General features: G+C 44.0%; 1 protein-coding gene and 1 long non-coding RNA gene across 2 annotated transcripts in view; one reads left to right on the top strand and one right to left on the bottom strand.

The window, feature by feature from the left end:
- The first annotated feature begins 1,551 nt into the window (after positions 1-1,551).
- Positions 1,552-3,987, top strand: Tchhl1 (trichohyalin like 1). Its single transcript, XM_048457308.3, is given in 2 exon segments — positions 1,552-1,708; positions 2,175-3,987. Coding segments are annotated over 2 exon segments (1,881 nt in total). The 5' UTR covers positions 1,552-1,567; the 3' UTR covers positions 3,915-3,987.
- A 6,340-nt stretch (positions 3,988-10,327) lies between these two features.
- Positions 10,328-25,698, bottom strand: part of LOC125414525 (uncharacterized) — a 29,797-nt gene continuing 14,426 nt past the window's right edge. Inside the window, exon 2 of the long non-coding RNA XR_014997693.2 lies at positions 10,328-10,672. This is a non-coding gene — a long non-coding RNA (uncharacterized LOC125414525). The remainder of the gene's footprint in view (positions 10,673-25,698) is intronic.

The following is a 25,698-nucleotide window of genomic DNA, read 5'->3' as shown; positions in this document are numbered from 1 at the left end:
CTTGTCCCATGATTAAGCAGGCTTTATTTTAAATAGTGATTGATGCCCCTTTCTCAAGGTTAGGTCAAACAGAGGCCAGACTGCAGGCAGAGGGAAGAATCAGATGACTTCAGAGGTCTCTGTCAGCCCTGTGATTTGTCAACCAGAAACATAATTATGTCCTCAGGTTAAGAAAAGAAAGAGAAAGAAAACAAAAAATCCACCAACCCTGAAACCCTAAAAATACTTCAAAATTATAACCTACAAAAATCAGTAAGAGAAAAAGAGACCTCTCCACTTCTTTTTTAATGAGTCTAATAAGACTTAACTGGAGTTCCCCAAAGGAGGCAACCACAGCAGGGAGAGCCAAGACAGAGAACAAGGAGGAGAGACTGACTTTGGTGATGATGAATCAGGTCATTAGACCCAGAGGGTGTCTCCTTCTAACTAAGCAATTAGAGACTCAATAAAAAGGTCCCAGTACCTGCTGCAGCACACAGCCCGCTGCCCCACATTCTGCTCGCTCTCACTCCCGAACGAGGTAAGTCTCGTAGATTAGAGTGTACCCAGGACCTCTGCTGCCGCTTGCTTGTACGTGAGACTGTGGAGACTGTGTCAGTAGCTCAGAGGAAGGTCAGCCTTGTTCAGGATGTCAAACTGGGATCCTGCCATCCAAGACACAGTCCGCAAAAAGAAAAATGCAAAGCCCATACTATAGGTTCTATTTAATAAGACATGGGACCTAGATCTATAATAAAATGAAGGGTAGATTAAATTAAAAACAGCTAATGAAGGAGAGTCAGGACTGGGTTTTATCACTTAGGTCTTACGGAACAATGTTCCTTGGAAAACATGTGTTACACCAGGGTTGATTTTTTGGAACATGACTCCTCTTTCTTCTAAAAGCTCTATTAACTTGGGAGCTATATGTTCTTTGCTAGCAGATGAGGCTAGACTGAGCCAAGGTGAGAGGAAAGCAGACGGACACTCTCAATTCGAAGCCTTGCTCTGCCTCTATTAGCTTCAGTTGTGGGGGTTAATACTTAGGGTTCAGCTCTTTTCCTTTCTTTTTCTCTCTGATCTTGAAAGTGTCCTTTAAACACACGAGTGTTGTTGTTATTGCAGCATAAAGTAAGTGTCTGCTCTTCTGTTACCTACCTATGTTACGTCTAATCTTACCACAATGCTCCTTGTAAAACTTAAATCACTCTTTGAATGCAAACACAATATTTACAATCCAGAATACAGTAGGCGTTGTGGGCAGAGTTTGACAGAAGCAGGAAGGATGACCCTGGTTTGCTTTTTCTGAAGAGCCTATCCTGGAAGATGAGCCTATCCTGGAAGATGAGCCTTGTTCATTTTAAAGATCTGTTTATCCTTATTTTGTGTGCATTGGTGCTTTGCCTGCAAGTGTGTCTGTGTGTGCATCAGATCTTGGAGTTGCAGACAGCTGCGAGCTGCCATGTGGGTGCTGGGAACAGAATCTCGAATGTCCTCCATACTCTGCAAGAACCAGTGCTCTTAACGACTGGGCATCTCTCCAGCCCTGACCTTTCTCTTTCCTGCAGCCTCTTCCAAGTTTGTAAAGATGTCGAGGCTCCTGAGAGGTATCTTCTGCGTCATTGAGACATTCCGCAAGTATGCCAGTGAGGATGGCAACAGCAAGGCAAGGCTGACCCACAGAGAGCTGAGACAGCTCCTGGAGGGGGAGATTGGGGACTTCCTTCAGGTGAGGAGCTTTCTCTTCTTTTTTGCCGCTTTGTCACCCAAGCAGGTGGTGCTATCTGTCTGTTTGCTTGTATTTATTTGGCTAGCAGGCTCCTGTTTGAACTGGCCTTGGCCATGGCTAGCAGGCACTCTGTTTGAACTGGCCTTTGAACATTATTTTCTTTAGTCTCAGCTGCCTCTTCTGTGCAACTGCTTAGTCAACCATGCAGAGAAAAGGAGGTTTTCATTACGTAACTGTTGCTTCATCACGGCAGACCTCGCTGCACAGTCACAGCCCCATGACGCTTCTCACTCAGCTCACATGTGATGCAGTTGCTAGTGCTAGACTTAGTGCTAAGATGGCAAAAAAAAAGTCCAGAATTGATGGATTCTCACTGTTTAAGGCAATTTCATATTAAAGATTCTCAGGAGACCTGAAGATACTCAGAACGCATGATCACATGTTTGATCTTTGTGTTCACATGCAGCCCCATATCTTTCATGCTGTGGAGAGAAAGTTGAACCTTCTGGATACTGACAGAGATGGCACCATCAGTTTTGAGGAATTTCTTCTTGCAGTCTTCAGCCTATTGAACCTCTTTTATCTTGACACATCATTACTAAATTCAGTACCAAGACTGGTGTCTAAGTCAAAGAAGATGGATGGCGTGGACCTTAGGGCAACCGCCAGAAGCAGTCAGCAGGTAGAAGGGGTGGAACCACCTCAAGAGAGGCTGCTGTTTGCACCAGAAATGGCACCATCAGCTCAGCCTCGCCATGAAGACGGTGAGGCAGGTGGATACAGTAAGATGAGCCCATGGGAAGACATTAAAACTCAAAACCTGCCACAAGAGGTGTCTGAGCCTCATGACCTTGAGAACCAACACCCAGAAGAGGATGGTCAGGAAATCGCACAAGATGGCCAGGAAGTTGCACAAGATGTGCCAGCAACAGAATATGATGGAGTCCAATTTAAGAGAAATAGGATAGGGGAGGTGTCCAAACAGAGTCACAGTCCAACACAGGTGATCCCCAAAGAAGGAGGTAGGGCAGTCAGGAAGCAAAGTGACACCAAGGTAAGGGACCATATGGCACAGAGGCCATCTGAAGGTGAGGAACAGGCTATAGAAAAGGGTAAGCATTCCATAACACAAGATCCATTCCCACAAAAAGAGGACAGAGTCATGTCGGAGCACACTGACTTGCCACTGGAAGCTGCTGCTGGGAAACCATCTCAGACACAGAAAGTCATCGAGCTTGTGAATGATGCTAGAATATCTGAAACTCAAGAACCCGGAGAGGATGCTGGCAGAACACCACCCAGAACCACAAATTTAGAGGACCTCGAGGGTGAGAGTAGAACATCTGAGACTCACGGGTTTCCAGCACAAGAAGGAAAATATGAAACACGGAACCAATCTGCTCCATGTGAGAGTGAAACATCTACTCAAGGCAAACGGGAGGAGGAGAGAAACGAACGTGATAGAAAAACCGGACCTCTGGCACCAGAAGCCCAAACACAGAATGAGAAGAGTCAAGAGTTTCCAGGACCCTGGAGGGAACCCGGTACACAAGGGCTAAGCTCAGAAGAAGGAAATCAGAACCTCCCTGAAATTAATGAAGAATCTGTCTCAGGAACAGAGGCAAGACACAGTGAGGACGATGCAGCAGAGGCATTTTTGATCAGCAAAAGCAGCCCGGCAACTGAAGAGACACTGGGAACAAAAGGAAGGTCCCAGGAGCTGGCCCCACTCGAGACACGATCTCAAGGGGAAAATCGTAGGGCCACCGGGACTCATGACAAGCCAGTCAGGAAGGAGGATCACAGTGAGGGCGATGATCCTGAGGTAGCAGTTACACAGAGTGATCTGGCTCCAGAGGTGGGAGGCAACAGCTCAGACTCAGGTGAGCCACAGGTGCCAGGGGGTTTGCAGAGTCAGGTAGACACCCCCGGAGACTCTAAGCAAGAGTCTAAGCTTGTCAATAACAAGCCAGATCCCCAGAAAAAGGGAGCACCAGGCAAGAGCCCCAGAGTGCAGAAGGCAGTAGTAGTGTTGTCAATCCAAGAAGACAGATAGTTCCGGGAGGAACAGGAACAGCCCACTAGAGAGAAGCAGGCTGCTCTAGGGGCAGCTGTGCAGCCCAGGGAAATACAGGACGTGCAGGAGTCCACAGCAGGAGGTGAAAACAGAAAATCTCCAGAGGCACAGGGTTCAGGGGCCCAGTGAGTCTGAAATGTTTATCTATGTGACTTGGTGGGAACGCTAAATTAATACTGGCAATTAAATGACCTGAAGATCAGTTTCTGTTGTTGGCTCAGTTCTTGCTTCATTCTCCATCTTGCCTTGGAGACACTGAAAGAAACAAGCACAATCAGTTACTTGTGGGTTTCTTTTTTCTTTCCCTGAATACCACAATTAGAGTGTGATGCTCTCAGGTTCAGCATTGACCTAGGTGTAGTTATCATGTTTCCTAGAAACCAAAGCACCAGCGAGTGCCCTTCTCTTGGCATTCTGCCCCAGCTTCATATTTTTCCACTTAATTTATACCTCTTAAAAGAGGTATGTTTTAGAAAACTCAAAATTTAAAAGTATGCCTTCTCCACCTCTTGTCAACACTTTCAACTCTTTTTGTTCTTTTTTTTTATGGTGGATGAGGTGGGTCTATGTGATGTGGAGATCAGAAGTCAAGACTGGACGTCTTCTTCAATGTGCTTGCCTTCTTACTTGGAGAGACAGGGTTTCTCACTGAACTTGAATTCAGTCAGACTCTACGGCCAGCAAGCTCCAGAGATCCTCCTGTCTGCTTCCTCAGTTGCTGGAACTTCAGGGACACCACCAGCTCTGGTTGTTCATATGAGTACTGGGAATCCAAACTCCAGTCCTCGTGTGTGTGTGACAGGCAATGTAATGGCTGAGCCTGCTCCCAGCTCCCAGGTCTTCTCCCTCTACCTTCAAATATAAATGAATAGCCTCATCTGATAAAAATAATCTTGAACAACCAAAAGATAAGATCTCTCTCTGTGTGTCTCACAAACACACACACATACACAAACACACACATACACAAGTACACACACACACAGTATAAGCTTATCAGCAAACTTTATCAAAATAAATTCATGAGAGAGACTATACCGATGGCCATTATCTATGTTGCTACAGTTTGGATCTGGAATGTCCGTCCCTCCGAGACCCATATGTAACAGCTTATTGCCTGACTTATGATATTATTGGGAAGTAATGAAAGCTTCAAGAGATAGAACCTGATGAGAGAGTTTACATGACTGGAAGAGGGCTCTTCAAGGGTGTTATGGGACTCTGGTCTCCCCTCTCTTTGCCTTTCAAGGTCTGCCATGATGTGTTCCCATGCACAGGCCCATAGGGAGGTGGGGGTAGAACATGAAGAGAGCACAAAGAAATAATTGGAGTTATATAGATTGGGATTCTTCTACTCTATACCATATTGGAATGTACTATAAAAAGAATACTCTATTCTCTAGCACATTAAAAAGAGCAAAAAGCAAGCATAGCCTAAATGCCTGTGATTGTGGAAATGGCTAACTAGCTTGTGGTTTCTAGGACTGTGAAATGACAGAAGTTAATAGGGATGGATTATACACATTCCTAAATGTAATACACACATAAGTATATGCCTCTGTGTTGTCTTGGGTACCATACCAAGGAGTGTATCACATATGTAATTATGTATAGATTATCTAGGTACCCTCCACTTGACACACCTAAAGGCCTATAACCTCCTTGGTTTTGGACATCGTAGCACCAACACTGACAACCACCTATCCAAAAGTGGAGTCCCTTGTGACTCCATCACCTCCAGTTTCCCTTCTCTTCCTAGGCTTTCTTTCTCCTTCGACCTCCATCCCACACATCTTTTGAGCTTTTCGTTGATGCTGTCAGTCTGTTTGTTCACATGTTTAGCCCCACCCTACAAAGAAGTTGCTCCTTCTGAGATTTGTCAGCCCTTGCCCCGTAAGCTAGACTTGTCCTCTTCACTTCCTTTCTTCTGCCGTTCCTTAATCCCCATTCCGTCAGGTTTCAAAGACACAAATACTGAAACCATCATTTGCCTTCTTTTTTATTCTTTGTATCTAATCCACCATAGTATCTTCTGATGAGGTTTTCTTTTTGTAAATACATCTTTCAGATAGGTCTTTCGTCTCCTCTCTTTATAACACCATCCTCCAGATAGATCTTTCCCATTACATGTAAGACTTCATATATCTAAACTAGTGACTCTCTCTTCCACTTCACCAAATGTCTAAATGTCGCCTCTCCTATGGGAGGCAACCCCAATGATACTACATCTGTCATAAAATATTTGTTTTTAAAAACGCACGATGCAGGGTTGGAGATATGGCTTAGTGGTCAAGAGCACTTGTTTCTCTTCTAGAGGAGCTGAGTCCAGTTCCCAGCTTCCACACCAGGCAACTCAGAATTGTCTGTAACTCCAGCTCTGGGGGATCCAATGCCTTTGGCCTCCTCAGACCTGACACTCACATGCATAGCTACATGCAGACAACACACCTACACATGACTGAGAAAACTATTTAAAAAACAAACCTATGGTAGTATCAGATGTGGTGCTAAGGGCATAACTGAAACCAGGACAAATAACGCTTCACCTTGGAGCTTACATTCTAGTAAGGGAATGGAGACACAAACAACAGTAGAACAAGAAATAACAAAGAGGCTCCAGGCAGTACAGTAATGAAGAGGCCAGAGCGTGGGGGTGGTGATGGTAGGTGGATGTCAGAAGCATGGCTTTGACCATTTGACCTTCTAGGTTCCTCCTGCCCATCAGATCTGACCTCCCTGCAGTCCATTGTCCTCACATGAGCCTCTGTTTTCAATGTTCTCGTGAGTTCTAATTATGGGTGTGCTAGACGTACAATCCCTCTCCGTGTGTGCTAGACGTACCATCCCTCTGTGTGAATAGGCTCTTTGGTGGAGTGATTTACAAAGTGAACATCTTACTCTTCTTCCTGAGCCTGGAATTTGACCTCAGATATTTATTAGGGTTTCAGTAGGTGACTGTTGAGCAAGCAAATGAATAGCTGAATCATTTCAGCATCCTCTTCAATAGTTCCCATTGCTGGTCCTTTCCCATTCAGTGACTCTTGAATTGTGCAAGACACTGTTTTCGTCTCTTAACCTCCCTCTATTTAAGAACTCTTGGTGACACCTTATACTTTCCCATATACCACATCAAGCCTAAACTGACCAGACTCTCTCTATTAGATCCTTCTAATTACTATTGACCACCGCTTCCTGTAGAAATCTTTCTGAGAACATCAGCTTGCTCATCTAATTGTCTCTAACCACTACTTTGATCATATCCTACTAAGTTTATAGAGACATTAATGGGATTGAATGCATTTAAGCATATTTGTCAAGCCCTGGCTATATGTCAGTCACTGTGGTAGACATGGACATGCTCAAGTGATTGGGAGGGTCACGGTCCCCACCCTCACAAAGGAGACAGTGTGCATGAGGCGAGTTGAAAGTCCTGCAGAGAGCTAGCCAGAAGTTAGGAGTAACGCTACTTCCTCCCATCTCTACGCTTCTTGGTGAGGTGGCTCACCCTCTCTGAAGGGCTCTTCCTCTCTGCTTCCGACTACACTTGTCCTTAGAGCCCTAGATGACGTCACACCAGCTGTGGTAGTGAGGCACATGCCACTCACATCTGTGCCTCTCGGATTAGTGCTTACTCTCCACCAGTCCTTACTAACTGTTCTCCAAATGTTATCTCCACCACTGCACAGTCTATAAGCGCTGGAGGAAAGGAACTGCTGTATCTCTCCAGCACCTCAAGTGTCTCTGGGTACTTCCTGACCTTCTCATATAATAGTATCACCTGTGCAAATGTCATCCTCTCCACATAGGGATCCTGGGGGAAATGGAAGAAACAGAGACAGTATCCAGAATGCAAAAGAGTGCCTGTAGAATTAGGCAGCAAAATTAGAGCGAGCAGAAAATGGAAAGGGGTAGTTAAAACACATGAAAGAGGATATCCAAACACCAGTGAAAATTTATTGTCCTATTAGATAGAGGTCAGGTGAAAGCAGATCAAACCACAGAGATCTAGTCACACCCACCACATGTCTGAAATCAATGGTGGTGACACTGAAAGTGAACAGAGATGTAAAGTGACTAGAACTTTTTTTTTCAGAAAATTTTTTATTAAAAATTTCCACCTCCTCCCGTTTCCCTCCCCCTCTCCCCATTTCCCCTCCCCCTCTCTCTCCAGTCCAAAGAGCAGTCAGGGTCCCCTGCCCTGTGGAAAGCCCAAGGTCCTCCCCGCTCCTTCCAGGTCTAAGAAGGTGAGCTTCCAAACAGACTAGGCTCTCACAAAGCCAGTCCATGCAGTAGAATCAAAACCCAGTGCCATTGTCCTTGGCTTCTCAGTCAGCTCTCATTGTCAGCCACATTCAGAGAGTCTGGTTTGATCACATGCTCCATCAGTCCCAGTCCAGCTGGCCTTGGTGAGCTCCAATTAGATCAGCCCTGCCGTCTCAGTGGGTGGGTGCACCCCTTACATCCTGACTTCCTTGCTCATGTTCTCCCTCCTTCTGTTCCTCATTTGGACCTTGGGAGCTCAGTCCAGTGCTCCAATGTGGGTCTCTGTCACTATCTCCAACCCCACAACAGACAAAGGTCTGATGTCCAAAATATATAAAGAACTCAAGAAACTAGACTTTAAAATGATAATTAACCCACCTAAAAATGTGGCACTGAACTGAACAGTGACTAGAACTCTTATCATGAAAACAGGAGCGTAGACACAGCAGCCCTTTAAAGAAATAGATGGCCATGACTATGGTAGGGAAAATCCTAGCCTACACGATTCTGCTACAGAAATGAACTCATCCCAGGATGCTATTAACCTAAGCATTCAGGACACTGGGAAAGGGGATCAGAAGGAGTTCAAAGTCAGCCTGGCTACATAATAAGACTTTATCTCAAAAGAAAAGGAAAGGAAGAAAGGGAAAAAAAAGAAAAATATAAAAAATGAAATAATAGGAAAGGACACAACTGTTCCTAAGTATGGTGAGAGAGAAAGTTTATTTAGTTATGGGACATCTTGGAAAGTCCAGAGTGGACACGGCCCTGAGTCATGTGAGGGGAGGTGGGAGGCAAAGGGAGAGGAGGAGAGGGGAGCCAGATGCAGTAACCAGGTGCCCAAAAGGGAGTAGATGAAAAGATCAGGTCACCAAAATGGTTAGATTATATAGGGAAAGGCAGCCCAGCCCCAGGGCTGGAGAAGTTTAGGGCAGGGGCTGACATATGCTAGCCTGGGGGGTCCTGTAACAGGTAGGGGTGAAGAATGCTGGAGAACTTGGGGGCCAGCTCTGCTTTGATATGTTAAATAGGCACCTCAGCCATTTATCCTGGGTTTGAAACCTAAATCCAGCATGGTTCACAACAGCTCAAAAAAGAAAACAATCCAAAAGTTCACCAAGTGAGAAAAGAAAAAAACAATATATTGTGCTGTATACATACGGTGAAAGGTTGTTCAAATATGAAGCCCAAAGAAGTCAGCCTACACACCATAGCAAGCTTCCGGAAGAGCAATGCTAAGCGAAACAGAGCCAGACACTAAGTCCGTCATGCTGAATGACTATATTTACACAAAGTTTGCAGTGAGGAAAAAACCAAGGTGTAGTATCAGAAATCAGGAAAGCACCATCACTAGGAAGGAGGGAGGAGGTTGAGAGTGAGCAGTACCAGCATTAATTGGCATTCTTTATGCTAATCTCATTGGTGCCCACTTTGTGATCATTTATTAAGGTGTATACTTGTGATTTGGATACTATACTTTTGCTTAAATAAATGATATATATAAGATTGCCCAGCAAACCACGTGGTGTTTCTAGGGCATTTAAAGTATGTGGCTCCCAGTGACTATCAAAAAGGCTGAATAAAAACTCAGAGCTGCTCCTCCAAATGTGAGGATGCAATTGTCTAATAACAGAGAAAGTGAAGCTGGGAACCTGCAAAGGACTGAACTAGGTCCTCTGAATGTGGGTGACAGTTGTGTGGGTTGGGCAGTTCGTGGGGCCACTGGCAGTGGGATCAGACCTTATTCCTAGGGCATGAACTGGCTTTTTGGAGCCCATTTCCCATGGAGAGATGCCTTGCTCAGCCTAGATACAGGGGCAGAAGGCCTTGGTCCTGCCTCAAGGTGATGTAACAGACTTTGTTGACTCCCTATGGGAGCTCTTACTCTCTCTGAGGAGCAGATGAGGGGTGGGGTAGGGAGGAGGTAGGGGATGGGAGGGAGGGGCAACTGGGATTATTATGTAAAATTTTAAAAAAAGATTGTTTAAAGAAAGTAAAATTAAAAAATAAAAAGAACAGAGTAACTGAGGGAAACAGTTGTGATAAGGAACATGGGCTCTGGTTTCAGACTGTGCTCAGAGTAGACTAAGCTGTAGGTCTGGCCAGACGCGGTGCATCTTTGTGTACTTCTTTAACCTGTTTGTGCTTCATTTTGCGCATCTGTTTAAAAAAAAATATGTTGCATAAAGGGATTGGAGAGATAGCGCAGCAGTTAATGCTAAGTATTCGATCTCTGATTATTGGGTTCCTCCGCTGCTGATGAAATAAGCCAAATCAAATCAAATTAATAAATCCAGATTTAATAAACAGAGCAACACAAAGCAGGGTGAGATCACGTGGCCAGATCTGTGGGCCTGATCTTAAATAACCTGTGGGCGGTCTTGAGCAGTTCTAAGGGAGGAGTTGCTGGTGGCCTTTCTCAGGGATGGGATCTGGAATTGGAGGATCTGGGCTGGGGGAAGCTTCCCAACAGTTAAGAGCTTTTATTTTTGCAGAGGACCAGAGTCAATTCCCAGCACCCAAGTGGTGACTCACACCATCTGTAACTTCAGTTCCATGGGATCCAAAGCAGCTCTCTTCTGATTTCCACAGGTGCCAGGCACACACATTGTGCACATGCATACCTGCAGGCGAAGCAGTCATACATATAAAATCAGATAAATGAAAAAAGTGCATAAAAGCTCAAGTTCATCAAGGAATCCTGAACGTTGCTGTTTGTAGGAATCCCTAAACCTTAGATGGTGAAGGAACTTACTGAAGAAAAGCTACATGAATTCTACAGACGTTAGGTAACTTCTCATGGTCACTTAGGACTTGGCAGGCAGGACAAGGCTTGCCCACAGGCTACCTAACCTACAATCCATCTCCTTCTGCTACTTAGATTTGCAACCTTACACAGGGGATACCCCGGCATATTTCTTTATTGCTCCATTGCTGTAGAACATCCAGTTTCGGGGCCTATACATCCTAATGGAAGACAACCTAAATAGCAAAGGGTTCTTCAAGGAAACAGGCTTAAAATCTACCTTTCCTTCCACCCCAGCTTCTTCCTGCTGAATCAGAGACAGCACTGATGACTCCTGGGATTTTGACAAGCCCATTGAAGATGCCAATGTCCTGAATACCCCCTGATCAAAGCCTTCCAAGAGGGCAGGTGGAGGCCAGATCCCCAAAGCCAATCAGAACCACCTGATAATTACACCTAAGACCCGTTCTGCATGCCCGCTGAGCCACAGGAAAGGCCACGCCACTTGTACCATCCCTGATGCTCTTACTCACAGAACATAGGAAGTCAGGAATGCTGGTGGACAGAACTTTAACCTTGCCCACTTCCCTACAGAAACGTGACTGCTTTAGCAACTTCATTTCGGGTCATCTTGTCTACCTGATTTTCTGGATTGAGGAAAATAAAAATCACCCCACCCCCAACACCTAGAGAAACAGCACACCGTGTTCTCACCAAAGACCATAACGTGACTCTTCTCCTGGGAGAACCATCTTTAGAGGCATCTACATGTGAAGTATAAATCCATTATTCCTCAAATATCCTAAATTTTATCCGGAGTTGAAACTGTTTTGTTTTGTGAGACAAGGACTTGTTATGTAGTCTAGGCTAGCCCTGAACTCACTCTATAGCCCAGAGTAGACTAGACTTGCAATCCTGCCTCCTTGTCTTTGTTATGCCCAAATATGTGAAGTCCCCCAAAAGCCAACAAGGAGACCGAGTCCCATATGTAAAAGCAAAGAGCCTTTATTTTAATCAAGTTTGCAAACTCGGTCTCTCCGCATGTCCAATGTATTGGAATAAACAGAGAGCCCTGAGCTCAGTTAGAATATGGTTTTATTGTAGTAAAGGTGGGGGTGAGGGGTTTCTGAGGTCCAGGACCCCTGATTGACTGTCACTTGTCTAGGGGTGTCCTGGTGAGTGTATGCTGGCAGGTGGTCCTATCAAAAAGGTTGCATTTCCTTTGGATGGTCTGTTTTTGGGCGGTGCTCAGGTAATCTCAGTTTGTGTTTCTTCCTTCAACCAGGTATTGCTTCAGGGTAAACTACTGAGACTCAGGCCTCTGTTAAATTTATCCATGGCTGAGTCTTACTCTGGCAGGTGATAATGGTTGGAAGTAAAGTACTTCCTTTGAGTGATCTGTCCATATTTAGCTTATCATGGCTGGCTCCTTCAGTCTTCTCAAGTAATGGGACTAAAGGTAGGTGTGTGTGTCACCAAGCTGGTTTGGAATTTTAAATTTTAATGCAACTAGAAGAGGAATTGTATTAATCTGCATGTTTCAGAACTGCCTTCTCTGTGCTACATATTAAAGTCGCATCCTCAGGTTTTACGCTCATTGAATAAAACTCAATCACACCATAACTATTCAGGACACATGACATAGTCACTGCCTTGACTGGCAAAACACTGTAGAAAACTTTGCCCATCTATTTTAGCATAAGAGTCACACTTACATACAAGATATTCTTTTTCAGACGTCAATATTAAAAAATCTCTTGTTCTCAACAAAAAGGATGGAAGGTCTATTACTTTCCAATTCTGTGAGCAAAGGGCTGATTGTTAGAAAAAAAAAATCCTAAAATGGGCGGCTCCACTGGCACAAAGAAATCCAATTAGGTCAGATTAAAGCAAATAGAGTGCCCACGTTTTATTAAGTACAGCACTCTTGGGTGGCCGAGCGCATGGCGGGGAGACAGGAAAGCGGGGAGCACATGCAGACCTGGAACCGCTTGTTCGTCCTCTGGGAGCCCACTTAAGGATTTGGAGTCCAGACCAGTGCAGCTCCCAGGCCAGGGTGCTGGGGTGGATGCCGGGGGCTGGAGTTATGCTCTCGATTTAACACCGATGATTGTGCTTCTCCTGGGGACTGCTGCCAGAAAACTCTGACCCAAGACTGGGGTGCAAGGACAGCAATTGTGTTGAACCTCGGGGTTGGCAAATTGAACCCCCATTTCTCTACTTCTCTTTTTTATTTAACTGTTCTGCGGTGACACGTCTTATTGCGCTCACTGTGTTTTCCCCTGCCTCTGTGCCTATAGCCATGATGCTCACTTTGGCTGGAGGAGCAAGCTGGATTTCCTCTCAGTCAAACTTCATGCTCTCTCTCGGGAGCCTTTCTGAGTGTTTTATTTTCTATTCCTCTGATAAAGCACTGGTGGCTAAGAAGGAGCTACCCGTCAGCTCCCAGCTCTGGAGATTTGAAGGAACAAAACAAAGCACCAGCATCTGATCAGCTCTGGTTAGAAGATTATGCACCAGCAGCTCCATACTTGGGCCTCCGGAGCCAGTCACATGGTGTTGTGAGGAGCTCTCATTGGCCTGGGGCTGCTGGTAGGCCTAGGGGGATCTGTCTGTTGCTGTCCCCATCCCAGCTGAAGTTACAAGCTTGCCTCACTATACCTGGGCTGCTTCTTGTTTTTTAAACGTGGCTTCTGGGGCTTTTTTTTTTCTTCAAAGCAGAGTTTCACTGTGTATCCCTGACAGACCCAGCACTCTCTCTAGAGATCAGGCTGGCTTCAAATCCACAGAGCTCTGCTTGTCTCTGCCTCCCTAGTGCTGGGATTAAAGGCCTGCACCCCACTGCCCTGCTAGGTATAGCTCTGGTATAGCTCTAGAGATCTTAAGTCAGCAAGCACTTTCCTGACTGTGTTACTTCCCCAGCCCTGAACAATTCTTAATACTAAAGTAAAATAAAAATCTTCCTTCCAGGCTCATGATAATTAAGATGGTTAGAACCAAACAGAAAAAGCCCCTATATTAGCTGCTTTGCTATTTCTGTGATAAAATACCAGAACAACTTATAGAAGGAAGGGTTTAATTGGGCTCACAGCCCTAGAGTGCTAAGAGTCATTGTCATCAGACTGGGAAGCATGGAATCAGGGGCAGCCGCTGAGAACTAAAGTCAAGAAAGAAAAATGTAAATGTCTTAGAATTAAATAACGATGAAAACACTACATCCTAAAACCTAAGTCATAGAATGTAGGTGGTCCTAAGAGGGACGTCCATAGCTCTGTGTACCTATATCACAGTCTCACGGACGTCTATAGTTCTGTGTACCTATATCACAGTCTCACGGACGTCCATAGCTCTGTGTACCTATATCACAGTCTCACGAACGTCTATAGCTCTGTGTACCTATATCACAGTCTCACGGACTTCTATAGCTCTGTGTACCTATATCATAGTCTCACGGACGTCTATAGCTCTGGGTACCTATATCACAATGGAAGTCTATAGCTCTGTGTACCTATATCACAATCTCATGGACATCTATAGCTCTGGGTACCTATATCACAATGGACATCTATAGCTCTGTATACCTATATCACAATCTCATAGACGTCTATAGCTCTGTGTATCTATATTACAAACCCAGAGAGATTTCAAATATATTACTGAAGTGTGTACTGTAAGGCCTTAGAAAAACATGGGGGAACCAACCCCAAAAGTAGTATGCAAAGAACTAGCAGAACTAAACATGAAAGAAAACAAACAAACAACAACAGCAAAAAACAACCCAGCCAAAAACGAGGCTATGAAGTGGGACAGAGTTCTCCAAAGAAGAAATGCAAAGCCAGTGGTGGTGGCGCGTGCCTTTAATCCCAGTCCAGGACAGTCAGGGTTGTTACACAGAGAAACCCTGTCTCAAAATAACAAAAAGACAGAAAGACAGGAAGGAAGGAAAGGAGGAAGGAAGGAAGGAAGGAAGGAAGGAAGGAAGGAAGGAAGGAAGGAAGGAGGGAAGGAAGGAAGGAAGGACGGACGGAAGGAAGGACGGAAGGAAGGAAGGACGGAAGGAAGGACGGAAGGAAGGAAGGACGGAAGGAAGGAAGGACGGAAGGTGTGGGGATCCACACGTGTTTGAGATCCGCCATTACAAGATGGCGCTGAGAAGCGTGGTAAACAAGATAACAATTCTATTTTTGGCGCGAGTCTTGCCTTAGTTTGCCTAGCAACAGCTTTGCACCAATCCTAGCCTGACTAGTGTCCTGTTAGGGGGGAACATCTTTTCAGCCTGCATATAAGCCGCCACTCCTCCCAGCTCGGGTCCCCTCACTTCCAGCTCTCCCTCAACCAAGCAGGCTTCATTAAAGCGTGATCAGAGAAGAATCCTCGTGTCGGTGGTCTTTCTTCCCCTGCTGGTCAGGGGCGCACCACAGCTGGTGCCGAAACCCGGGACCACAGCTGGTGCCAGAAACCCGGACACGGGTCTGAGCATCTAGCAGACACCTGTGAGGGGCCGAAGAGGATTCAGAACTCTACACGCGAAGCGGACGACGCCGGTAAGTCCTCTCAGGTACTGTGGTTTGCTCTGTTTGTTATCTTGCTAACCCTTGTGGTCTATTTTTGTTGTTTGTGGCTGCGGTGTGATGAACCTGGAAAGGAGTGTCTTTGTTGGGTGTAGAAATCGAGAGTAAGTCCGCTGTAGATAAAGCGGCTTTCGACTAACACCAAGGCCTCGTAAATAAAGGAATCGAAAGTAAGTCCGCTGTAGATAAAGCGACTTTTGACTGATGCCAAAAACCTCTTAAATAAGTGGGCAGTCCAATACAGAGTTTGTTGAAACAAAGGGGTTTAAAGATTTCTACAAGTACGATTCAGGCCATCGTCAAGGACATAGATAAGACTGCACCGTGGTTTGCCGTTTCTGGCGATCTCACCCTCAACTGTTGGGAGAAACTAGGCAGAGACCTTGAGAAAAATGATCAATTGGGCAGAGGAACGCTCCCTTTGTGGAGATTGGTACATTCGTGCCTTAAGGAAGGGAAAAATATAGAAGTAATTAAGCAAGGACGCAGGGTACTATCAGAGCACCAGGACAGTTTATCAAAAGCAGAATCAAAAGGAGAGGATCAAAACATGCGCAAAAATAAGAGAAAAAGGAAAAAGGCTAGCCAAAAAGAAAAAAAAGGAGAGGGAAGAAAAGAACCCTCATAAAGAAACACAAAAGGATAATATTAAGAAAAAGCCTCCAGCGTCCTTATATCTGGTGCTGGAAGAATTTGCCTCCCTCGAGATAACAGAGTCAGAGGAGGAGGATGAATTAACTGAGCAAGAAGAGGAGGATTTTGCTGGAAAAACAGCAACAGACAGACATGCTCTGTTTGAAAGCAATTCCGTCTAATTTTAAGGCCTGCTGTAATGGCACAGGCAAACAAGATTTGCTCTTTGGAGCAGAGATCTGTAGATCTCTAAGTTTAAAACCAGTCTACTTCCAGTACTGATTGTGCTGAATTTTTACACTGAGAGTTTTTAGTACTCTTAAATGTTAATTTGGGAGGAGAGTTTTGTTGTTGTTTTTCTAGAAATGCTGCCATACATCTGGGTGCCAGCAAGACCGACAAGAGAAATAAAGAAGAAAGATGACCCAGTGGATGCTGAGTGTCCTGCTGTGGAAGATTCATGTGGAGGCAGCAGAGATGACCTTCAACCTCTTATCTCTTACTCTATTTTGCCTTTTCCTTCCTTAGGAATGGGTGGGAACAGAGATATTCTTGGCATGCTGTGTCGAGGTGGAAGTTTTTGATGTTATGATTACCCCCTATCCTGCTACCCTTAATGATTCCAAAGCTATATCAGCCTTATTAAGTGGAAATTGGTCCCGAGAACTTGAACAGCTTCAAGCTAATTTTACGCTTAAGATACACATGCTTAACCAGACAGAAGTAGAAGTTGTTACATTGGGACAGTTTTCTGATTGGTTAGTAGCTACATTCACCTATTTTAAAGAGTGGGTTGGAGTTGGCATGTTCGGCATGATAATTTTTGCAGGTCTGATACTTGTCTTGTTCCTGCTCTGTAGGATGCTGCATGTTAGGAAACGGGAGAAGGTTGCAATTGCTCGAGCTTTGGCAGCTTTGGAAGCCGGCCAGTCCCCCCAAGCATGGATCAGCATTTTTCAGGACCTCTAATTCAGTGCCCTTGCACCTGGAGGTCTTGTTGCCATTGCACCCAGAGGGACTGGATGACCGGTTGGCACCGGTCAGAGGCTACCATGGATAGCTTGCACCTGAGAGTGCACTGATCAGATCCTATCAGGGGGATATGATGCTGAGCATATAGGTCGCCCTCAAAATTACCCTATCCCTGGAAAAGGAGTGGCAATATTTTTCAGGGCAGCATCCACTATCCCCAGCTATGACCGGTACATTTTCATACGATTTAAAACAAAAGGGGGAAGTGTGGGGATCCACACGTGTTTGAGATCCGCCATTACAAGATGGCGCTGAGAAGCGTGGTAAACAAGATAACAATTCTATTTTTGGCGCGAGTCTTGCCTTAGTTTGCCTAGCAACAGCTTTGCACCAATCCTAGCCTGACTAGTGTCCTGTTAGGGGGGAACATCTTTTCAGCCTGCATATAAGCCGCCACTCCTCCCAGCTCGGGGCCCCTCACTTCCAGCTCTCCCTCAACCAAGCAGGCTTCATTAAAGTGTGATCAGAGAAGAATCCTCGTGTCGGTGGTCTTTCTTCCCCTGCTGGTCAGGGGCGCGCCACAGGAAGGAAGGAAGGAAGGAAGGACGGAAGGAAGACAAATGGCCTAGAAACATGTTTAAGAGTGTTCGGCATCATCTTTCGGCATCATCGTTCGGCATCAGAGGAATGCAAATTAAAACTGCTCTGAGAACCCCTCTCACTCCAGTCAGAATAGTTATCATCAAGGAAAAAATGCCAACGACTGTTGTTGGAGATGCGGAGAGCATAAACCGGTGCTAACACCATGAAAGTCAGTGTGGGTGACTTAGAAAATAAAAACAGAACTATCATGTGACCCAACTATACTGCTCCTTACTATGTGCCCAGAAGACACCACACCCTGCCAGAGATGCTTGCACATCATGTCCGCTGCTGCACTATTGACAATTCCCAGCAAACGGAATGAGCATAGATGTCCGTCCACTGATCAGTGGGTAAGGAAATGTGGTACGGTGTAACTGCTTTGCTCAGCAGTACAGAAGAGTGAAACTGTGACGTTTGCAAGAAAGTGGATGGAACTGGAAAATATTCTACACAGTGTGCGAACCCAGTCCCAGAAACACAAACACTCTCTGTTCCCTCCATTCAAGTTCTTAGAAGTGTTTTAGTTGGAGAAGGTGTTTAATGAGGCTGGGAAGCAGGAAAAGAACCAGGTGAGGGAGGAGGGATAATAAAGACAGGACGGATGGTGAAAGCATGTGTGGTATGAAGGGAGAAAAAATGGAGGTGGAGGCTGGGGATAAGGAAAGGAAAAGGTAACGAGAAAGGTTTGCACAAGCTGAAAATGTGTGAAAAACCCATACAAGAAAAAACTGAATACTTTATAAGTTAACTAGGAAATAGAATTTGAAAAGAATTTGAACAGAGGTGTCTTGCATGGTTGGATCTTTCCAGCTTTGTTTTGTGTGTGCGTGGTGGGGGGAGGGTTGTTTTTTGTTTGGGTTTTTTATTTTTGTTTTTGTTTTATTTGAGACAGGATTTCTCTGTGTAGTCCTGGCTGTCCTGGAATGCACTGTGTAGATCGAACTGACCTCAAATGCAGAGATCCTCCTGCCTCTGCCTCTTGAGTTCTGGCACTAAAGGAGTGTACCACCAAGCCTGGCCCTATCCATAGTTTTCTAAAATGAAAACCCAGGGTCAGGAGAAGAGTATGTCTCTAATAGTTATTTGAGGCTTGCTCCATAGCAGGAAATATTAGGCCTGGTACTGCAAACCTTGTCAAAATCCTATTGCTGGAGGTGGCACTGCTAGGGGAAGCTTTCTACAGGTGTTTTGCTAAGTGGCCATGTGGTCAAACTGCATTCTGCGTGTTTGTGTTTCTAGCTACAGACTAGCGCTGTTGTCGGCTGTGCTCACAGAAGCTGCTTGACTCAGAATGAGTGGAGCTGCTCCCAGGGTCTTCTGGTTCAGGGCTCAGGGCTCTCTTCTGGCATCCATGACTCTAAACAGCTTGGGATTCCTAATGTCTCTCTGGGGTTTTCATCTCTTTCTAACTGCTTAATCTTTAGCCTTGCTGTGTGCTGTCCTTGAGTCTCAAATTTTATCCCTATTTCCTTTCATTCTGGGCCGAGAAAGACTTTATGCCCATGTGCTAGGGCTTTGTTACTCGTGACACCAGCCAAAAGAGCTAGCTGGAATGACTCACTTCTTCGCCTTTGTGATGTAGTTGTTGAAGGATTTTCCTCAGTTCTTCCAGAATTATTTACATTCTATGAGGGAAGAATAAGAAAGAAAATAACCTTTTAATCACTGTTTGCTTTTCCTTCATTTACGTCTTCTGCCTAGACATAAAATGTTCTCTTTTCTAGCTACAGGTTTGGGTTTTTTGTTTTTTGTTTGTTACTTCATTGGATAATATTTTCTGGGAGTATTTTTTTCCTGTCTCTCTCTTCAGATTTATGAAGGATCAAATGTAGTCTGATTAGCTTGAGGCTGCCAGTCCTTGAACCCCAGCCTCACTTCCTTCCCCCACACTCAGGGAACTCTGCCAGCCTGGAGCTGGAAAGCAGGTTAATGGACCACCCAGGAAGCCAGAAGCAAAGCATCCAGGATCCAAGGTCTGGCCATTCCCCACTACCATGGTGGAGAAATCCATCAATTACTTGCCTTGCCAAGAGCCACATTTCAAAGCTCAGAAATGTTTTTGTGGCTCCAGAAGACACCTGTCTCCATGGGTTTATTGTTTTCTGTGTACTTCTCCCCTATGTACTGAATAGCCTATATCAACCCTGCTCCACATTAAGCAAAATTTTAATCCACGTGCTCTGTGTCCCCTCAATGAGACACATTGAGTCTTGAGTGTCATTTCTCAGCATCCAAAAGTAACCTTCTAACTCTCCTAACTGCTGCTAAGGAGGACAAATGGAACTGTCCAGGCTATAGACAAAGCATTCCTCATTGTGTACATGTTTATACTTTGAAATCACAGGGCATTCTTCCTAACAATTGTTACTAAAATATAGTATTACTCCATCAACCATCAATCATAAGCACCTGTTTTCTTTCCCACCTCTCACTGATGACCGTTTCACGTATTGGCCACCAGACTAGCTAGAGCTCATTCACCCAAGCAAAGGAACAAACCTGCTTTCCTTTCTGGGGTGATAGAGGATGATCCTAAGAAAGCTGAATCTGCTTGTGTTCTGGAATTCATTTTCTTTACCTTCTTTTAAACTTTTAAAAATTCTTTGCCCATTTTATACGTATGTGCAATGTATAAACGTGCCCCTCTAGCCTTCATACACTCTTTTAAAAATGTGTAACACACTGGGTTCAAATAACACTTCCTGAAAGAGTATGGACAACCCACCAGTAACGACACTCCCAGAGAAAACTTATTCCTCCTTACCCGGGAACTATCAGTCGCCAATAGTTTCTAATTCGAGCTCCTCCCCATTTCTTTCTGACTCTTCTTCTGTGATTTCCCCTGGTCTTGGCCAAGGGTTCGTTAATATAAATATCTCATTTAGGGTTGAGCTTTTATAGCTACTTATTCTTAATACTTTGACCAGTTATGAGTCTCAGCACTCATTGCTTCCCAATGCAAAAAGCAGATTCTTCAAACAAGACTGAGAGAAGCCTGGGTCTGTGAATACACACATAAATATTTAGAAGGCAATTTGATTACATGTCCATTTAGCAAAAGAGTAGTGATAGGTCCCCCTACTATGGCCTATGACCTCTTCAGCTAATGGGCTTACAGAACTAGACATAAGTTCTCTACTGTATAACAGGCCTCACATCCAATCAGAAGCAGTCAGTTACCCACATACTAGCCATGCCCCTAGTACATCAGAGAGTGTATTTTAGCGGTAGATCAGTACCTTAGCATGCAGACTTCACCTTTGGCTAAATGAATTGATAGCTTTTCTTTACTAATGAAAAAAAAATCATTTTTCTGTCCCACTGGTAAAACTCAGTTGCATGTAGGCACCATGTTGTTATTACTCATTCATCAGCTGGCAAACGTCTAGGCGGGCTCCATGTCCTAGATACTGTCAATAGAGTAGCAGTGAACAGGGACGACCAAGTGTCTCCGCGGTAGGACCTGGAGTCTTTCAGGTATATGATGGGCAGTGGAGAAGCTGGGTCCCATGGGAGTTCTCTCCGCAGCACCTCGAGACCCCTCCATCTGCTCGCATCTCCACCAGCAGTGTTTAAGGTATCACACTCTCGCCAGGGTTTGTTGCCGTCTCTGTTCCTGATGATGACCCTTCTGAATGAGGTGAAGTAAAGTCTCAGAGTAGTTTTAGTTTACATTCCTCTGAAGGCAAATGATGTTGAACACTTTTAAAAATGTTAATTGTGGCGGAGGGGGAAGCCGGAAAGATGGGTCAACTATTAAAAATATGTGTTGTTCCTGCAGAGGCCCTGGGTTTGTTTACTAGTACCCAAGGTGTGGCTCACAACCATCTATAACTCAGGTAACAAGGGTTCCAATGCCTTCCTTTAATGTCTACATGTACCAGGCACACCCATAATGCATATACATAATGCAAGTCAAACACACACATAAGATGAATAAAATAAATATTTTTAAATTAAAATGTTTATTTACCCTTTGCATTTCTGTTTTTAAGACCTCTCTGTTTAGTTATATAGCCCGTGTTTGGAATGGGTTTCCTTCAGTCTATCTACTAACCTTCTCTTAGATGTATAGCTGGTGAAGACTTTTCTCCATTCTTTCAGCCGCCTTAACACTTGGTTGATATTCCTTGATGTACCGAAACATTTAATTTCATGAGATCCCATTTGCTGGCTATTTGGTCTGTTTCCAGATCACTGGAACTCTTGTTCAGAAGGACCTTGCCTGTACTGTGTCTCACAATGTGCTCCCTACTCAGATTCAAAGCTGGGATGGAGCATCATGGTCACAAGCCTCTAAAGCATGATTGCTTTTACTAATAAAACTAACATGCCTCTCCCCACTGAATCAGCAGCATCCGCATACATTCTTATGTTGAAGTTCTGCTTCTTCCCCGAGTCCCCTTAAAAAGCAAAAACAAGTCATGCTGTATGATGCTGTGAAAAATAATTTTAAAACAAAATCTTTCCATTTAAAAGTGAGCAGTGGGGGCTCAGCTGATAAGACTCCCTGTTGCTCTCTCAGAAGAAAACAGTTAAGTTGTGGTACCCAACTCACAACCACCCATCACTCCATTCTAGGGAGTCCTGTCCCCTGCTCTCTGTGACAAACACTTATATACATGATTATACATAATATACGTTATATACATTCTAGGGAGTCCTGTCCCCTGCTCTCTGTGAACACCTGCACACATGAGACATATACACACAGAGACAAACACTCATGTACATGATACATTATATACATTCTAGAGAGTCCTGTCCCCTGCTGTCTGTGGACACCGGCACACATGACGCATGTACACAGAGACAAACATTTATAAACATGAGTAAAGAAAATAAGTTAAATCTCTTTAAAAAATAAAAATGGAGGGGGAATATACTGCCTTAGTGGAAACTAACAGAGGTTTGGGTGGTGAGATCGGCCACTACAGCTTGATATACAGACAGTAAGTCCATTTGGTAGCTGAAGGGTGTAAGATGGTATGAAGACACAACTGCCATTTAACAATTCCATGAATATTTATTGAACACTCTCTAGGTTCTTGGTAATGACTTAGATGCTGAAGATAGGGGTAAAAAAGTCTCCAACTATGGAGAATTCAGATAGTGGAGAAAGTCAAATATCAGATGACCCCAATATGACATCAAAGTACAAGCAGAAAAATAGAATACCAGTAAGTTCATAAGTTCATGAACAGTATGTCTGAAATAACTTGTCATTGTGATGTTAGCACAAAAATTTCTTCAAATCATAACTTACCCATCTGTAAAATGAAAACGATAAAATGTATTACTGTGTATGATCATACAAGGCCAGAGAGATAGCTCAGCAGGTTAGGCTTGATCTCCCACTGCCAGAAAGCACTTGAGGGGAGGAGATAACCAGCTCCCACGAGTTGTCCTCTTACTTCTGTATACACGGGACACAATTGCCCACATATATACATCACACACATACATAAAAATGGATTAATTAATTTTATAAAGAAGCTTCATACAGTAGTAGGTATGTAAAAATATAACAAATACATATATATATATATAGTTTTTTCTAGTATTTTTGATATAAATATACACATGAGTTCTGTATACTTTAGAAGATACCTATCTTTAAGCAACATGAATGAGTTACAGATGAAAACTAATCAGAATATAATGAAAACTTCAGTAAATAACAAAAAAACATGAATAAAACAGGCCATATTTTCAGGGATAATATTTCAGGGATAATATTAATAAGAGATAAAGACATCAAACCACTTGAAAACTCGAAGAGATATCTTTTAAAAACATACCAAAATGAAACAAAATGCAATTATGACAACATTTTAAATAATGTTGACAGTAACTATAATATTAAATCTCTAGGGGCAGCTTTAAACTAAACAGGAACACATAAATATGGACTAAGCTAAGCATGCAATAAGGAAAAAAGGTAACAAACCTAAAGGAAGCAGAAAGGTGAAAATTTACTCAATTCTGAAACAAAGCCACCCTGCCAGGGTAAGCTGAGCCAAACAACCCGGCTGCAGGACAGAGAACAAAGCAAGAAAACCCTTCACAGGAGGCCAAGCTCTGCACAGCCCCAGGCCATGAGTAGCAGAGAGCAAAATCAGGGAACTGCTTTCACATAACCCTGAAGCTACTGTTACACAGAATGTATTCTAGACACAGGGGACAGCACAGTACCAATATCTAACAATATGGTGGTGTGCACGTTAAAACACCCTAAAAGATAAATTGAATGTGACATGTTCACACAAAAACTAAATCACAAAATAACACAAGGAAAATCTGGAGGTGATGGATCTGTTCAGCGCCTGTTTGTGGTGATGCATCACAGGCTGCGTGGGTGTCCAGACTCAGTCAGGTGTGTACACTAAATGTGCACGGTTTCACATGTCAACATTTTAAAAGAATAATTCTTAAGTAGAGGGTCTGGGATACAGATGCGATTCACTTGGTAGAGGGCTGTCTAGCACACACGAAACCTTAGATTCAATCTCTAGTACCACAGAAACAGGAAGTGGTGGTACAGACTTGTAATCTCAGGTAGGATTTGGAAGATCAGAAGTTCAAGGCTGTTCTCAGACAGATGACAAGTTCAATACTGGCCAAACAAAATAATTATGAGACTAACAAACAAAAATGATCAAGACGTCTGATAGATAATTAAAATAAGAACAATAAAACAAAGGGATGGTAATAACAGATCAAAGAGCATAAACGTTTAGCTACAGAAAAATCAGACAAATTTGTCTAAAATCAATAACATCATGTTTAGCAGTAAAACAGCATTCCACCAATGTTTACAGAGCACCTCCCAGGGAGCAGGCATCGACATGGCTCAGTGTAGAGCCTAGTATTACACTAGTGTTTACACAGCACCACCCAAGCCACAAGCAGGGCGGATTAGAGCCTATTGACAATTACCATGGAAATTAAAAGACAAAAAGATCTATGCAGAAACAATGGGCACTATAAAATAGAAAAACAAGCATGCAGTGCCCATCAGAAATAGGCCAGGGAAAAGCCTGCTGCAGGAAGACCACAGGAATGTCTCAAAGCCCACGGGATTTTGAGGAAGGCAGAAAGAATGGGACAGCAAAGAAACTAGATACACAAATTTGAAAGAGAGGCAAAAAGATACAGATTGCTACTTAGGACAGCTGAAGAACTGTCTCAAAAGGTATCAAAAGTTTAGTAATATGGGCTGGAAAGAAGGCTCTTCCAGAGATCCTGAGTTCAATTTCCAGCAATCACAAGATGACTCAACCATCTGTAATGAGATCTGGTGCCCTCTTCTGGCGTGCAGACAGACATGCAGGCAGAACACTGTGAACATAATACATCTTTAAAAAAATTAGAAATATGTAGTTATTACACTTGATTTAAGCCAAAGTCTAAGAAGTGGTAACAGGTAGTTATTGGATAAAAATACCCCCACAGCTAAAACAGTAACCTTTCTTACATACCCACAGAGCCTGATGCATACATATAATGTATGTGTGTATTAGGAAAAAGATCCTGTTTACAGCAATAATACCACAGCAGCATGCTTAGGGGTGATGGATTTGAAACTGATTAGGGAACAAGAACTTCATCAGGCTGCCAGGCATCCTATGACAAGTGGACAGTTAAACTACTGATGATTCGGGGACAGAAAAACAAGGAGCGCTAGACAAACAGGTTAAGACCAGCAGCCACCTAGTGGCAGTCAATTTAACGCAGGACTGTGAGTCTCCCTAGACCTGCACTGTAGCACATTAGCAAAGATCTTCACCCCAGGGGATCTGGGATTCAGGTGGAGCACACTTGAGCAATGCGCGAAGTGATGCCCTGGCACCGAGTCTCTTCTCTTTCCTGGAAAGGGCACGAGTATTCAGACCCTTCGCCATCAAATGAAGAGTCCTTGATGCTAGAGGCTCTGCCTAGGGAATAGCCCAGTGACCCCCTTTTCTGTAATAGAATTTCACTTTAGCTTAAGAACTGCTTAATATCTTGTTTTTATCCTGAACAAGAGAAACATCCCCCCAGCTGGTGGCAAGATTTGCCTATAATACACAATTGGCCCAAA

The sequence above is a fragment of the Myodes glareolus genome, chromosome 17 (assembly GCF_982192425.1).
Source record: "Myodes glareolus chromosome 17, mMyoGla1.1, whole genome shotgun sequence".
NCBI lineage: Eukaryota > Metazoa > Chordata > Mammalia > Rodentia > Cricetidae > Myodes > Myodes glareolus.
The sequence above is the reverse complement of the archived record's forward strand: the minus strand, read 5'-3'. Positions and strand labels throughout refer to the sequence as shown.